Source organism: Poecile atricapillus, chromosome 1, assembly GCF_030490865.1.
Source record: "Poecile atricapillus isolate bPoeAtr1 chromosome 1, bPoeAtr1.hap1, whole genome shotgun sequence".
Classification (NCBI taxonomy): domain Eukaryota; kingdom Metazoa; phylum Chordata; class Aves; order Passeriformes; family Paridae; genus Poecile; species Poecile atricapillus.
This window is the reverse complement of record NC_081249.1, coordinates 172,090,377-172,108,549: the sequence shown is the minus strand read 5'-3', so window position 1 is coordinate 172,108,549 and position 18,173 is coordinate 172,090,377. Positions and strand designations below refer to the sequence as shown.

Genomic DNA, 18,173 nt, shown 5'->3' with positions numbered 1-18,173 from the left:
TGCATTTTGCTTAACTCTTTCCCTCTTTAATAGAAGATGTCTTTTAAGACGCTCTGGAGAGTTCTTTCCTCATAGCTAGGCGTCATGGTAGAAAATAAAACTAATATATGGCACATGCAGGGGCACTCAAATATCAAATGACAAGGGACAGTGTCTAACCTGCTCCTTCCCCCACACGATTTACAGATTACTGGGTTTTCTGCCAGGCATGGATGAGACCAGTGAGGAAAACCATGGCCAGATCAATTACATAATGCTCAGCACCTAGGGAACAACACTGTGCAACAACAGTAGCTACAAAGCCTCCTCATTTTTAATTTTAAATTCTGCCTATATAGTTAGCATGACATTTCAGATATTCTGATGTACAGCAAGCTGCTTCTAGCTTACACTCCCTGCACAGATTCTGAACATTATAGCTGTGAAAGTAAACATCACAATTTAAATCTCTAAAGCACTCCTTCTGAGCGCAATTTCTCCACAAAAAAAAAAAAAAAAAGGAAAATTAGATTTGAAACTTTCATAACTATGCAAAGTTACAAAATTTTTGCTTAAAACTTTGTGAATTTTATTAACCTTCAGAAGCAAGAGAGCTATGAAATGTACTTTGGGACATACTATAAATGGACCAGCTGAGATAAAGGCAGAGGACTTAATGGACACAGTACATTTATGGACAAACTGCCACAAGTCAGAACTGGGAATCCTGCTTCCCATTATTAAGCTCCACTGACAAGAATAATAAAAGAAAATTTCTGCACATCCATTTCACCATGACTCATTAAATATTAACAGTTTTAGTGTTATTAGCTAGTCTTATCTTTCAGAGATCATTATCATTACTCATATTGTGAGAATGCTGAAAGGCTTTACTGAAAGGGTCAAGGCCAAACAAGTGTACAGTCCAAGCCTTAAATATCCTGAACTTTGGACTTTGCACGACTATGCTTACTCAAGACTTTTGGTTTGACCTTGACAGACATCAAGGAAGTGATTTTTATATTGATTCTGAGCCATCTCCTAAGTTTGGAAAATTATGAATGCAGGCTTACACTGAGAACCAGCCGACTTTAAAGCAAAGCTTTCCCAAACTTTCCCAGTTCTCAGCTCAACAAGGCATAAATCCCCCCACATAACCAATATCCCAGTCTTTTCCTGCTGTCAACCAGTTCCAAAGGAAGCAGTGGGAAAGTCACAGCCTGTCATCCTATCTGCAGTTCCAGTTATTGTTTCCTTAATCACTCATCAAAACAGGGACAAATAGACGGATGTCCTACAATACATCCTCCAGCACCCTGTCCCAGGCCTTCCACAACTCACAGGATAAACTTGGTTGGCATTATTATTTTTATTATTGATATTGCTGTTTGATTTGTGGTTCAAAAATTAGAAAGGTAGCACAATGAAAAAAAAAAAAAATCAGTTGCTACCCAAAACCCCAAGTAAAATTAAAAACCAACAAGGTATCTTCCCACTAACAGCATTCACCATGGAAAACGAAGTGTGATTTTAAAAAAACATATTTTTAAAGAGAAAACCAGGAATGTGTAAGTACATCATGAAGGTTTGGAAAGGACAGGCTCCATTTGTATTTTTAGAGTAACTTTTGTCCAAGGAGCCACTTATAAAGCATATGATAAACTTTGAGGGTAGGGTCTCTTCCTCCCCCAAGCTTACTAGGTTCTTGTGACGGATGTACAACTTCTGGAGGACATAAACACTTTTCCCACTTCATAACATTACAAAAGTTCTGCACTAAAACTTTGTTTTCTTAGCTGTCCCAGTAATGTTGCTGAGAAGCACTGCCAGGAAGAACAAACAATTAATGTTCCTTATTTCTGTGTTTTGCCTTCCTCAATAAATAATTAGTTCATTTGGATCACAATGCACAGCCTCAAACAATGGCATTTTTATAATGGGTGAGGGTAATAAAGTTTCAATAGAAACCCATTATTCTGAAACATTCCAAAATGTCAAACCACATTTAATATTTCAAGGATGTTACCTCACCAACACTGTGAGAGCAAGTATCTCCAATTCGAGACAAAGTTCATGCCTTGCCTCATGCACATAGCATAATCTTGCAATTCAGACTTGAATTTCAGACTCTCACTTTGACCTTGTAATTTTCTCATACTATCTCTTATTAAAATCAGCAAGGCAGAAATAAAAATCAGCAGTGTTGACATATTAGGATCATTGTCTCAGTTTTTCACTAGACAATTTTTAACTACTGTTACTCTTAGCAAATTCACACCTCATGTCTCCCATTCCTTATTTTCCCCCCACCTCAGCAGCAGACATGCAGAGTTTATTTCCTTTGCCTGCAGCAGCTGCTATCTGAATGAAAACCACCAGTACACCCTGGTCAGTATTCTCTTTTCAAATTAAGAACTCCCAATCCTTCCAACCTCTCCTCATAGGTCAGGTTCCCTTGATTTCTGCCCATCCTTGTTGCTTGCCCCCAACTCTATTCACAACTTCATAAAATATGGAATAAAAAGGCTTTGTGCATCAGTGAGCAATAATCAAGGTTCACCTGAATTCAGGCACAGAACAGAGAAAGGCCAAGCAAAGCCACTTTGGGATAAACTCAAAACAATCTCCAGAAGATGAGAAGCTAAAACAAACCTGCAAGATACTCCTGACATTAGAAGAGCTCCCTCATGCTGTAGATACCCAAGAGGTGGTCTCTCCACTCAGCAGTTTATTAATTTAACAGAAGCAACCAATCTAGCCCATCTTCAAGTATTCAAGCAATTTGCATACAGGTATCCAAGATGAAATTTTCAGCACACTTCTCTGAACTTTTCCCCAAGTTTAAGAAACACCAAAGGGCAGATCCTCACAAGCACTGACAATGGCACTCCAATCATCTTTCCTGCTCTCCCAAACCAGCAGCTTATGAAGTTGCTGCTGCAAAATTGTCACTTCCATGCTCTCTTCAGCTTGTAGATTTAAGACATTTTTCTGACCAAAGAACATTGTTTCAGCAGCCAGAACCAGTGTTCAGGAGCTTATTTTATATATATATATATATATCTCAGAATAACAGCTAGTCACAGCAGCCTGCCACATACCATCTCCAGCTCTGCCCACTAATGATGTTAAACAAAGCAAGAGCAGATGAACATATTGCTGCACTTCCACACTCGCTGTTTACAGCTGTACCATATGACAAACTGCTGAAAACTCGTGTAGGTTAATCTTTAAGTAAGCAAGACTGTCAACACCTAATACAGAAATATGTCAGTTCCCAGGCTGCACACTGCACAGATAGCTATGTACCAAAAATACTGCTGGCATTCAGGTAGCTGTATTTCCCCACTCTGTTTCATGAGCTAACTGAGCTAAGCAGGCAGAACCACATCAATCTGAGCTCACTCCTTAGGCAAAAAAACAGTTGGACTTATTTGCCAGGGAGACACAGATGCATGAAACAGTCAGGTTGAGCAAAATAGAATTCTAGTCTCATTTGTATTCTGTCAAGAAAAAGTAAGAAAGACATTTTTAAAACAACAAAGTAATGCAACTGAAACAATGGTGATAACTACCCCTTCACTATTGAAGTAACACTAAAATAAATTACTTAAAATTTTGCTTTGTAGTATCAGCTCCTGGTGTACAAAAATCATTCTGCTCATTCAGGCTGCTCCAGGGAAGAGGTAGATGTATTTTCAAGTGTTAAAGATGAGAGATAACGTACATTACTTGACTAACAGGGGTTCGTCTGAAACACCAGATTAAGAAATACATCTGACAGGAAAGAGAAGGACCAAAAGAGGGGAAAATTCAGTATTTCCATGTTCCTAACTGCATATAGCAGTCTGAATACAAGTTAGCATCTGTGAATATAATACCTTCTTTACAATAAAAGCTCTGAGGCGGTTTATATTTTCCTGTTACCTTCCTTTGACCCAAAACACCATCCCCACAGATATTCCTTTCTCATCAATTCCAGCTCCCTCGGTTCCGTATTTTATTGCACATCTAGAAAACCCACAAAGGATCCATTCCCACTTCAGCTGGGTTTTATTTCAGATGCTTAGTCAAAGGCTTGACACCTATACTGCCAAGCAAATAACTTCTCAGGGGGACATTTACTTATTCCTACTCTTAGTGAGTTAAATGGTCAATGACAGCACTAAATGATGCAGTGGAAATCATCCAAGTCCAGAAGTGGTATGCCTACACAAGGAGTATTTTTAAACAGAGGAGGGACACATGGGCTTCTAAACCCAGGGTTACTATGATTTATTTAACTGACATCAGCTCTGAAGTGATACTTCTCAGAGGTATAACAGGCTGATAACTGCATCACCCTTCAAAATAGCACTTAGAAGGAAAATTTGAGATGCATGTTTTTCCATCACTGCAGATGGAGAGATCTGACTATTTCTGACCCAAAGATGGTAATTTTAAATTTCAGTAAAAATGAGCAACTCCTGAAGACCTGCTTGAGACACATTAGTAAATGATATTCTGAAGCTAGCCCTGAAGTCCAGAAAGCTTCACTAATAACATTTAGATTAGATTTATTATATGCTGATTAACATCCATTGAGTCCTTTCCTCCAGAGGGCAAGTGGTTCTTAATAAGTGAGCTCCAACACTGAGGACACAAAAAGCCAAACAAAGCAGAAAGCAAACCCAATAGCAGCACTAACTAATGATGAGTGAGACACTGCTCTTTGAAATGTCCTGCCAAAAGAAACATCTTCCATACTCCAGCAGGAAGGATGAAGGAAGCTTTAGAAAGCCAAAATTCAATATTTCATAGAGAATTTAAAAGTAGTATCAGAATAATCCTGCAGTTGATCAAGCACTGCAGCTATAGTGCTGGTACATTGTTTTGGCTTGACATTTTATTTTTTGTCATAAATGATAATGTGGGATGTCTTGTTTTGCGACAAGCACAAGCAAGCACAGCAGTTTAGCTCTGAAAAGAGACAGTGCCACTTCAAAGTCCATCTGCCCTGCAAACCACATCCTGCACACCATAAACCGAATGTTAGAGTGACTCCAAGTTGGCCACAAAAACTAAATATTCAATTAACTACAAATCTGATTTAAAACTATTTCACCTGCTAAATCTGTCTTAACAATGGTATTAAAATAGTTAAATTTGTTATTGGAAGAGCCTGAAAGTCACTAATGAAGTTTTAAAACAGGTGCAAACTGTCAAATTACATCCCCACAGGAAAGTCACCATTATCATTTTACCTATGGAATGCTCCGTTCCCACTGCAGAAAAACCACCAGTGCAGCTGCCACTGCTGCCAAGCTGAGGAGCCCCAAATAACGGAGTCAGAGCAAGCGCTGGTGTTCAGGAGTCCAGGAACCAAAAAAGCAGGCACACTGGGAGGGCTGGGCTGAGGGGGAGGCAGGAGAAGTGCTCCTCTTGACAAGCTAGGAAGGGTAGAAAGAAAGGAAAAATCCAAGGGGAAAGAGAGACTCTGGTAGCTAGGCAGCAGTGAGATTCCATACACTCAGGAAAACAGAATAATCAAGTGCATTCAGCTAGGGAGGAAGGAGAACATAAAAAAAAAAAAAAAAAAGATAACAAAAATAAAGGGAGAAAATATCAAGTCCAGGTGAGCAGAAGATCCAAGAGAGGACAAAGTAAGAAGAAATACCTGCATGACTCCAGTCAAGACTTCAGACCTTTTCCTAGTTTAAAATCCACTGATCACTATTTACCCCAATAAATAAATGCAAACCTTGGTAGCTCTGAAGGCATAGATTCTCCCTTACTTGTGGGCACATCTGCTTTATATTATTCTTTTCTTTTCCTCATGGGCATCAAGAGTGCCTCAGTATCTATAGCTAATCCAAGACACAACTGCTGCAACCACTGTCTACACTGAACCACCTACAGCAGCTCAAAAAGTCACCACACCTCCTAGGAGAGAAGCCTCTGCTGCTCCAAAACCTCTTGTATTATCATTCATGAAGGCACTCAGGACTGATAAAAATCAGCCCTCCTCAGGTGTGGCCGCAAATTATAAAGATCTTTAAGGTATTCGGTCAGCAGAAAACACTGGAAGTGCTTTGCTGTGCCCCAATTCTGCTTCTGCTCTCAAGCTGGAGTTAAGACCTAGAACATCCTCTCCAAAATTCTGACCTCATCACATTGTTCCCACATTACTAGATCCATTTCCCCCCCTTTTTCACTGCCTCTTCATTTTTCTTGCCAATCTGGTTGGCATCCTCGTTTCTTTATTCTGCCACCTCCTGCACAGTCCAACCTGCTCCCACTCAAGTCCTACAGCCTGTGCTATCCAACAGAGGCTTCTCCTTCCAAGCATCTCTCTGACACTGCTCTCCCATACCATGATCCCTAACACTCCATACAGGAGCTTTGTCTTCCAAGGCAGTGACTCACAGATGCCCAGTCCTGCTTCATCTGGTCACCACCCAGTTCCCTCTGAGAGTGTCAAACCCTCACCATGGGCTCTCCACCCTGGCTGATCATCCAGTGCCTCTCCTCTCTAAAACAACTGGCATACCCTGACCACAGACCTGCTGGCCTCTGGGACCTTCTCATGCTTTGCACAGTGTTCTAACTCAGCACTATTCATCTCCAAACTCTGCTTTCCCTCTTCTCTCAGCTGCTCCAATTTCCTCACCTCTCCCTTTGCTGAACTACAGCTCAGGGCCTCATCTCTGCCCCGTCAGTCTCACACTATCACAGATGAGCTGTTTCTAGCAGGGAGCCTGCCTTGCCACACACCAATAATGCAGTGTGTAAATGCATGATGCTGTATTAGTAGTGATACCAGTAATGATGTTCTGCTGTTAAACACGCTGTCCTGAGTCATTTGTGCTTCCAAGAACAAAGCCTAATAAATTCAGGCTTATCTCCTAATTTATCCTCCTCACGGGCTAACGTGAAATGGGATATACCTAAAGCATACACTCTTTGTTTGTCCTTAATTATAGGCAGTATTATGCTGCCACAGCAACTAGGAAAGCTTAAGCTGCCCTAAGTGATACAAGATACTGCACAAAGCCTCACACCCTGCCCCATCTCCGTGCTGTGATACGTGCGGGGCTCTCCGGGGACAGGGAGCAGCCACATTCCAGCAGCGTGGAATGGCAGTGGCGAGTCGAGGCCAGCCCCTGGTGACACCTGCTCCCCCTGCACACCTGCATGAGGCTGTCTCGCTCTCCCTGGCTCCATGCAGAGAGGAAAAGGGACAGGAGGGCACCCCCTCTCCAACCCCACCAGTGGGGAGCACACTGCAGGATCAGGCTGTTCCAGTCCTCTACTCTAAACCCAGAGTAGGGGCTCATTAAGGAGAAAACATTAATTATGTATCTGGCTGCCCCTGAAACAGCTGGATGCTCCACTTCATCTGCACATCCACAGCTCTCCCGCAAGCCGAAAATTTCCCAGCCACCGTTCCTGAGCAGTGACCAAACGGCAGCAAGAGAAAGTGGGGCTTTTTGGGGCGTTTAACAAAGAAGTGATGGTGCACTGAGGGGCTGCTGGGCTGCATTAATGCCAGCAAGCCATCACATCCCTGAGGAGCCCTGCAGCTCCTATCATATTGCTATGGCACTGTGAAACAGGGACAAAACAGCCATGGGGTTGGAATGTATCTGCCAGCAAAGCAGCCCCAATCAGGAAGGGCTTGTACCCCACTTTCTGAGGTAACTAGTTCAAATTAAATTTTCCCACATCACATTAACACAGGATTTCTTGGTTGTGGGTTGTGTTTACTGTGGAAGCTTTAACAAGTTACTCTGCTTCTTCTCTTGACCCACGATTCATCAAGAATTTGCTGTGCTTACCTGCAACTATAGCAGGGATTTCTGTTTCAGCCTCACACACTAGCTCAACTATCACAGGTCAGCACAAAAATCTCTAACTCAGGATCCAATGAATCACAGATTTTCTTCACCTTTTGATGAACTACTACTTATTCATAACCCAGTTATTAATATTATCTAAGAGATTTAGTTTGTTTCAGCTCTGCACAAAGCCAGGATACCTGTGCACCCCAGCATGGTAGTGGGCAGAAGTTTACAGTTATTAAATACAGGGAACTGTGAATGGTTGAATAATTATGAGCTTAGCAGAAATATAATTCTTGCTTTTAACAGGACAGAGAATGACAGGCTGAAGTGATTTACCTAGAAACATCTTAAACCTGGCAACTTATTAAAAAAAATGTGGTTTTTTTTTTTTTTTTTTGCTTTTCTCCCCTGCATTAAATTCTGAAAGTACTGATAGTCATGGAATAATCAGGTTTAACAGGTTAGCAGTAATATATGCCTCAAGTGTTCCTAATACATCATAATCTTCTTTCAAAGAATTTGCATCACTGTCAAACTGAACTACTGATTTTCAGTTGATGCTTTTAACATGTTTCTATGGTTACTTTCCAAGGTCGCATCAGAGAAGCCTGAACAGCAGTTCAGGAAGACAAAAGGCATTTTGCATCCTTCACCATATTAAATAATTTATGAAAGTTAAGGCATCCTCGAGGAAAAAAAATCATAAAATAATAGGTTCTGAGGTTATTTTCTTTGCAACAGTTTGAAGCACAGCAAAATCAATATCTCTGCAAAAGCTTTCAAGATGAGACTATTTGACTAATGTTCCATATGGTACAAAATGCTAAAGAACACATTCTAAGTTTAGATCTATATGCACATGCCTACATGAACTGCATGAATGGACTTTAAACCAAAATGTAGACATCTAATTTGCTGCTATCAGCTTCATCTTTTAAATCAGGCAGGAGGCATTGTCTCAGTATTCTAAATTTAAAAGATGCAAAAATAAAACTGAAAAAAAATAAGTAAAACCAGTAATGACAGGCTTTATTATTTCCACCATTTTTTATTTAAAGCCATACAGATTTCATCCATTCCCTAAATGTTACAAATTTAACTAGTGTAATGAAAGCTTGTACAAAAAATATCTGAATTCTCTGCCTACCACTACACTGGATCAGAGTTTATTGGAACTAATTGAAGTGTCTAAGGCTTGGAACAAAAACACATTAGTCATTTAGTGGTTGTGCTAATATTGCTATGCCTTTCCTGCAGTTTCATTAGATACAGACTGCTTCAATACCCTAATCATATGCTCAGTCACAGCACAATCAGGACACAGAGTACTGACAAGCTGTCCCACCATGCCTAAAGCTGATAAGGTGTCTGCTCTATGAGTAACCTCAATTATTGACTATATTTTATGGTCAATCTAATGACCAAATGCTTATCAGTGAACCATCAGGTGCCTGTAATAGGATAGTGACCCTTAGTTTATATGTACCATTACTGCTCATTAGTGAATAATTAGATTCTTTAATCCAAATTCGCAGGCATTAAAATATGATGGAATATCCTGACTCTATAAAAAGACAACTACGCTTATTTTAACTCTTCAGATGTTCAATTACATTACTCAGAGATTGTATATTTTGTTAAGAAAATCTGCTTGCAAAAAGCATATCATGTGCAATGTTTTATATCATGCCTAAATTGACACAGCTTTCCCAAACATGCAGGAGGATGATGAGAGCAGAAAGATAATTCACCACTGTGATTCTCCAGATTTATTATCTTAAATGGTTTTAATCTAGCAAAGCCCAGCAACATCTCAAATAATTTAGAAACCTGAAAACTAGTGAGTGCTATGTTTGGAAGATTAATTTTTCAAAAAAAAGCAGGTGGATATAAGGGAAAGTAGTTCCACTATACAGTTTCCCCACTTCAAAGGCAGCAGTCCTACAACAGCAAATGCAACCCTGCAAGCCAACCAGTTTGAAAATATCAACATCAAACAAGATGAGAATTTTAGAACAGGAACTTAATGCAGTTTGTCTTCTGCTCAGTACTGCTCAGGGTTGCTTGCTTAGATAATTATTTTCTTCTAATCAGTTTTGATTCCTCCTCACTGCCCTGTCACTGCTGAAATCTTCTTTCCAGCTTGTGCACTGAGGGGATCCCTGTTCCCCAAACCCCACACCCCCACCCAGCTGCACAGGCACTGCTGCCACCACTGTCACCAGCCACCAGCAGGCGGAAATGGCACGTTAATGGTGACAGCTTCGATTTATTTGGGGTCTTGATTCTTCTCCCAAGGGAGTGGTATTTTCTTTTTTGTCAGAGAGCCCATTAACCTCTTCCCAAGTGCATGCCCATTCTAGTCCTTGCTGCCCTTCTCCTGCCTGATCTTGGAAACACCATTTCCCCTCTGCCCCCACTGCTCGCGTGACAAGAAAACCCAACTTTGTTATAAACCTTATTACAGCTTTATAACAAAATATGCAATATTTACTTAGCTGCAAGCATAGCCCACAGAAGGGTCCTACAACTATCTCACATATTTTCCCTTAGTAATATAAAGTTTGTTCAGGTTCCTTACACAAAAAACCCACCTGGAAACTGGTATAAAGTGTGGAGCACTAGGCAAGGCACACTTCATGCCACACCAAGGGACAAAGCCAGCTGCATTCTTCTTAAATCTGAAGAATGCAAGAATAAACTTCTCTTGAAATGTAAGGGTGAACTGGGAGTCTCTTCACAGCCATCCATGAACGTAAGCTGTGCTTTTTGCCCTGGCTTTCTCATTCTGCCAGTGACCTGCTGCTGCTCCATTTTCTGCTAAATCCTCTGGTCCTCTGGTAACACAACCACCAAGGAATCTCTGGCAATTTGCTTGCGTGACACAGTCAGATGTTAATCAAAGCTTTCCTCCTTCTGTGACAGATCACAGTAAGGAAAAAAGCTTAAAACTGATTTAATTTCTTAATACGCTTCTGTCTGCTGTCTTTAATATTTGGCTTTGATTTTGAATACTTAGTGCTTCTCTGCATTTCTTGGTAATGAATAAAATACCTTTTTTTAAGCAGAACATAATTAAGCTTGAAGAAATTATATATGACATTCAAATGAGAAAGAGCTTTGGATGAATACGTAGTTTCAGGCTGCACATATGCTTAACAAAATCAATGCATTCCCTGCAAAGAATATCTTAAAGATAACTCATTTTAACCATGGGGACCAGGTATCCTTTTTGTTGCATCTCTTAGCTATAATTTTCCAGGTGAGGAAATGAACTCTCTGTCCTGTCTTCAGAGTTTGTGACCTTACAAACACAGAACTGATTCTCATCAAGGAACAAACTAGAGCAAAAAACAAAACAACCAACCAAAAAAATCCGGCAAGATCTCTGTTCCCAGGCACAAAACAGTCCCCAAGCAAGAGTGTAAGAGTGTTATTTCAGCAAATAGAAACTCCAGCTTTAATGTGAAAAAGGCATTTGTATGTGGCCAGGAAACCATGTCACAACCCAAAAGCTAATTGTGCTAGGACCTGTACAAACACAGTGAATCCTGTTTCATGAAAAGTAAGATTGGAATACCTCGTTCATGTGGGAAAAAAAACCTGTATCTAGTATTGCTGTGGCTCAGGAAATACAGATGCAGCTTCCACAATACCCTGTGAAGGCTTTGTCTTCCAGAGTAACTAACACTGCACCCAAATACACTGGACATTAACATATATGCATATTTTTGCCTAGCTACTTTATTCCTAAGGCAAAACAGCCCTTTTAACAAGCCAAAATTTCAACCACAGCTCCTCTCACAAAAGGCTCATGTAAAATATGAAGGTCCTCAGTGGACCTGGTCAAAGAAAGGCCAGTGATTTGCAAAAAAATAAATATATGTGTGTGTCTGTGCAACTGTCAATATATTAACTTCATTCATTCCAACAGAGAACACGAACAAAATCTACCAGGCTCTGCATAATGTGAGTAACTGGCCTTGCTATGAAGTTCAGATCTTAAGTGGCTGAGGAGTTTCAGTATAGAAAAAAAATCAGCAAATATAATGACTGGGGACTACAGCATGACACTACAGCCATGACTCTTCTTTCATCTCCAGGTGCTTCCTGAGAGAGCATTAGCTGAACAGAGAGATGAAGGAGAGACAAGTGAATACTGCTGCAAAAGAGTCAAGACAGGGATGACCTTCCTCAACATGTTCAAGGCTGGATAGTGCAAAGGGAAGCAGACAGGAGTGGAAGGGTTGAAACAAAGAGGCCTGAGAGCACATTTACTGAACAAAACCCCCCAAACTGATTATATCCTAATATTTGTGGCTCCTGGAAAAGCCATTTCAGCCAGTATCTGTGTCATTTCTCACTCATCCTTGAGGATTTCCTCCTCTTCCTTTCCCCTCCTGCTGAGAGGACTGCATGGCCTGAGGGTAGAGGACTCAGTGTGAAAACTTTGATCCACTGAGGTCCCAATGGCAGAAGGGAGAAGGAGCAATGGCAGAGTGAGCCTCTCCTGAGGTTAATGCCAAAGTTGGGGGAGCAGCCTGGCCAGGATTTTGTACCCACCTGAAGATCTGCTCAACCCATTTACAAGTGCCAGGGATCAATGATGGATGTCTCTCCCCTACAAAATCTTTGTGAGATTTTTTTTTCCCTTGTGCTTCAACAACAACAGAATAAGAAACAAAAGTCCACTGTGCATGAAAATTCCATCAGCTCTGTCCATCAGTTAAAAAGTTCAAGAGAATCAATTTTGAATATAGGAAACATGGGTAGGGAATAAGCAATGTACTAATGGGGTTTTAAAATGTTTTAGCTATCACAGAGCTGCTAAAGCTATAAAATTCTGATTCACTCAAGGCAAAGACAGATTCATGAGAAGCAATTAGGGCCTGATCCAACATACAGTGATGTCATTTGCAGCCTTGCTGCTGACTTCAAGAATCTTTGAATTAAGCCGATGATACTCACTTGACAATAAAAACAGAACTGAGTTTTGCTGACCAGTGACAAAAGCATCACTGAGAGAAAATATTTTGGTCTTATTTTATACTATTAGGCACTGATTTCTTTCTCTCAGTTTCAAGGAAGGTATTTTATTTTTTGGTTTCTCCAGTGAAAGGGAAAAATCTTCACATTTCCTTATTAACACTGAAATATATCCAAAGTAGATTAACAAAAACATCATACCCTCAATATGAAATACAGTAAAAAAATCTGTGCTGCAGTCCCATCTAAGTACTCTGGAAAGGATGCATCTGTCCTTGCTTAGGTAACTAAACAAGAAAAGAGACATCTGAGCTTCTCCCTTTACCTTTCCTCTCCATTCCCACTGATTATTTCAGATATCTATCTTTGAATGAAACAAATCATCCTCGGCAGGCCACCATTTCTCTGTGTTTATTCAAACCCACAGCACAGAGACAATCCACTAATTTACACACAGTGCTTTTGGGGCAGTCATTTCCCAGTCTCTTGTGGACAGACAGGCTGTGATACACAGGCATTGGATACTATCTTTGTGCTATGCTCTTTTAAAAAAGCACAACTTGGAAAGCTGAGCTCTTTCTGAGGTCAGATTGTAACTTGTAGTAAACATCATTTATTTAATGACACAAAACATGCTAAAGACCAATGAAAAGGAAACAATACAATTACCATTGTGATTACATTCTATGAGGGATTCTTGGTGCATAAATTTTACTTTAGTGCCATTCACAGACATACGCTTTTCAAAATTGTCTCAAAATATGTTCAGTTCTGAATTAAAAAAGGAATTGGAATGCAAGTACAAAGCCCTGAGTTTTGTTGTTTTAAATACCATCTGCTTGACAGCATATTACATTTAATCAACATTGCTAATTACAACAAACATCCAAACAAAACTAACATATTTTTGTCATAGGACACCAGAATAGGAAAAAAAAAAGATTGTTCTGGGCTATTGCTAAAAGAATGTCCAACTGTTTCAGCTGTTTCTACCAACCATGGAAAATTTATCTGGACAGATAGGTCACACTACCGAATAAAAAAATACCTTTGTTTTACCTAGATCTGAGTGAAAAAGTCTTGTTACTTCAGGTTTTGCTCCCTGGAAACCTACAGAATAGCAGACTGGTGGTGAAGGTGGCCATTAAGGACTAGACAAAGCCCAACACACGTCTCCTTGGGTGTTGGTCAATAGAGGGTCCAGGTCTCCAGAGAGAGAATCGGGCTGTCCCCATCCCATCCCTGCTCTCCAGTGGCAGCAGAAAGCCACAGTCACGACCAGGTGACCAACTCCACCCTTCAGCAACCAGCACCATGGCAAACACAGCACTTCCCAGCTGTTTGAAGACCCACAAGCAGTTATGGAAAGCAGAAAGAAGAGAACCTACCTTATGAAGAAGGAAGCTGCAGCTGAGGTACCTGCCGAGACCCCGGCTGGAGCCACCACGCTCTGTGCGGCTGCCGTGCCGCCCGCGGGGTCGGAGCTGTGCTGCCCTGAGCTGATCTGAACACTGGGAACATCTCGGCCACTTTCTGGTGCTGCTTCTGCCTGATAAAAACAAAAACATACCAACATGTTAGTACACTTCAATACATGGCCACAACAGGGAAAAATTTCACACAGCACTTCCAAAGAGAGTCTTTGCAAGTGTGAGGGTGAAGACCAGCAGCAGGTGAGGATACACAGTGGATATATGAGGATACAGGTGGAGAAGTGCACCACAGTAGGCTAAGCAACAGAGAAAAGTAAAAACCACGACTGCAGTGGAGGAGCAGAAAAACACAGAGAAGCTTTGTGAGGAGTAATGCACAGTTAAATAGTTTGACAGGCATGAAGAAATGGAAAACGATAAGCAGAACCCTTTTGTTTTACAATGTTATTTTGGAGCTGGCAGAACTGTTTATCTGGTTCAGTTATGACTGTCAGGAATTATTTCTCAGTGGCACATCACCTACAAGACCTATCTGTTTAAGAGGAACTAACCAAACAGTCACACTTGTAATATGTTTCCACATGAATAACCCCAAGAACTAAATAAAAGAAAATTGATTTTTTTTTAGAAATATATATACAGCCCTGTTTTTCAGTATTATTTTTCTTAGCAGCACAAGCATGTAACACTTTTCTCCTGCAAACCTTTCCAGTGTAAGATGAGGAGATCCTGGAGATCTATCTTCTCCAGCATAAAGCATTTGCAGTGTCTGAGACACAGTCTGAAAGAGGGCAATTGTTTTGAGATTTTGCCAAAATTTTAGACGTCTGTATTGTGAAATTGTGTCAGGTCTATATCTTTATGTTAAGGCCACCAACTCTTTCAAGTACCGAGTTCAATTAAGCCCCATCAGTCAAATGCTCATTGACAGTGCTGGGAAGCCTCCTCTTTGGAAGAACCTGCTCTCTGTCTGGGAGTCCTGAAGATTTAATTAAAGATGACACCACAATAAATATTTGTCAAAAGAGTTAATTGCTTCATGTATGATAATATATGATGCTTCTGTCATCTGAAATACTACTTTGACATTTCCAACTAATTAGCTAAAATAGATTCCAGGAAAGGAGACAGCCTTGTAATGAAGCACAAGCACAATTAGGTACTTCCTGGGATGCCACCAAATTTTGAATTTTGAGCTGCCATAGATCATGTTTTACAACTACAGATATGCAGACATGGCAATAGGACACTCCCAGTTACATACACACCCTGAATTTTCTCATACACTGACAATACAAATAGAGATTTTCTCATGAGAACTGAAACAACCTGGTTATTAGGTACCAAGGAAAAAAACTTTGCCAACCAAGTAGCGCTCAACTGGTACATGAAAGCCTGTCTGGAATTTCATCTGGACTCATTCCTAGAGGCTGAATGCTGTATTCCCAGTTCCCAACAAAGTCAACAAGAAGAAAGTGCACACAGATCTTTTGAAGGTCTGCTCTTTCAAGATTAGTATTATTATCAGTATTATGGAGTGGTTAACTAATGCTTTAACATAGAGTGCCACACAAAAAAGTATTTTTATAGAGCTCACCAGAGATCTGAGCCTGAGACACAGAATAATATTCATGCAGATTAAATTAATCCTAGTGAAGCTATTCACGCTAGAAGCCAAACTGGAAATTTCGAACAACCCTCTGCAAAACCCTTCACTCTGTAATACAGCAGTCTTATGAGATCAGATTTCTCTGTGACGAAAGCAGAAAGACCAAGCACTGTTAGAGATCAAGACTGGCACAAAGAAATGGTGTGGCAGGAAAAAGGACTTTAAAAAGGGAGTTTGTCTGTCCGTCCTATCCATGATCTACTGGCAATGACAGCCAGGAACAAAGAAGCTTGGAAAAGGATCAGATCCACTCACGTGGTTAATTGCTTATAACTAAGTGATGGAGTAATGAACCTTGAGGGGGTCGATAAAGCAGGTATTTGATCATTAATGCACTGAAGCAAAAAATGTGTGGTCTTGACCTATACCAGTCACAGAAAGAATATGGCACGTGGAACAACACGCAGATGGGTAAAATCCAGCGCGACATCCGAACTTCAGAGTTACACGAACTGACACAAAGCACTGACAGCAAGCGGAGCTTATATGGATTCAGCAATTCACAAACTAAGAAATTCTACACCACAACCTCTGGAGCCAGCATGTGGAGCCTACAGAGTGGCACACCAGGGCTGCCATGCTCAGCAGCACTGGCATGACAGCCAGCCAGAGGAGGACCCAACCTGCAGCCACTGGCAGGATGACATCTGTGTCTGAATGCTCCTCAAGTTCTGTCAGGAAAACAACCAGAACCCTCTGCCACAGAAGCTGCTGTCTCAGGCTCAAGTCAGATTTTCAAGACATTTTTTCACTCACTGTCAACAGGGGCTATACTAGACAAGAGACCTTGACACAAAGAAAATTGTGTTTAAGCCACATTTTGATAAAAAGACAGGAGCAGCAAGATGTTTCTAACCAATCACACTAATTAATGTATAATGTAAATGATGGTATGATCTAAAGCTAAATATGAAATCTGTAGAGTATTATACAAATAAAAAAAACTTCAGAACTTCATTGAATTTTACAGCAAAGTGTAACAGACTTGTAAGAACTGACTGGAATCTGTTAACAGATCAATTCCTGTAAAAGCTATTCACACTTAAAAATATAAGCCATGTGTAACACATATTCCTTTTACACTGCTTTTTTATTTCTATGAAAAGTCAAAACCCTACATTTCCAAGAGACCAATGGTTGTGGACATATCAGGCACATAAATTGAAATATCCGAATCAAACCTGATATTTCAGATGGCAGATGGTTAATGTACTTTCCAAACCAACATATCTAAATTGGATAAATTGCTATTCCCACATTAAAGACATTTGAAAACTCAAACTGTAATTTCTGTTTCTGTGAGTTTTATTCTCAGTTCTGTGTGAACATAAAAAGAGGATGAGGGGAAGCCAATGAGAAGGGACTGATTCTTGTAAAGGAGCAAAATGTGATGATATATGAGATAAAATCATCAGAAGACTACTGCAGAAGACAACCCATATAATTTTCATTGACTCAACTACCCAATTAATATTAAACACAGAGGTAACATCAGTTTTGCTGCATGGTGAGAAGCTGAAAAACAAAAGTTCTTCCAAGTTTCCAATTAGTTTCAAGGACTGTTTGCACTATCCAAAGTGACAGGATTTTCCAGCACAGCCATATGCAGCTCTCCCTGAGAAGCTACATCTCTCAGGTGATGAGAAAGGCTCAGGGATGACAAAATTTGTTAGGTCTAGGTCATTTACCCTGAAGAAAGAACACTGAAGACATGTAATGGGACCCTCCTGGGCCTGGACACTCCAGTTTGTCACACCACAATGACAAAAAAAAGGGTTGATTTGTTTTGGTTTTTATAAACTAAATGGACCTCCCTCATCTCAACAAATACTTTTCTGAGGACTGTGTGTGAAAAACAGAATTCTTTAGAGAAATTTGAGCAACTTTTGACTTTTCCAAGTGTTCAAGTCTGCACAGAGAGAAGGCTCCAGACGGCAGCTGAGAGAGAACTGTGCTTCTCCATTTAATGAATTTTCATAAATCATTAATGATCAAATGCAGAAAGCACAGCCTTGTCACTATAAAGTGTTACTGACTGCACTGAATATTTAAAATGTCATAAGGCTCCACATCCAGAGAGTAACGTTTGTTTCAATTTTCTAAAAAAATATTTGCTGGACAAAAGCCATTGGAAAAAACCAAAAACCCTCTGGAAAGATGCTAAACCTCAAAGGAAGGATTTCCAAAACTGCTCTATAGGACCCCTTCCCTCTACTCTCTCCAAAACCACATGAAAACTGGCACCAGTAAGAGCACAGCAAGGATGACATTTGAAAATGTCAC

The 18,173-nt window shown here is 40.4% G+C and overlaps 1 protein-coding gene across 1 annotated transcript in view; it reads right to left on the bottom strand.

Moving 5' to 3' along the window:
• KIF26A (kinesin family member 26A) overlaps positions 1 to 18,173 on the bottom strand; it is a 92,669-nt gene that overhangs the window by 31,122 nt on the left and 43,374 nt on the right. The window contains exon 4 of the mRNA XM_058845243.1: positions 14,177 to 14,337. Within this exon, the coding sequence (XP_058701226.1) occupies positions 14,177 to 14,337 (161 nt within the window). The remainder of the gene's footprint in view (positions 1 to 14,176; positions 14,338 to 18,173) is intronic.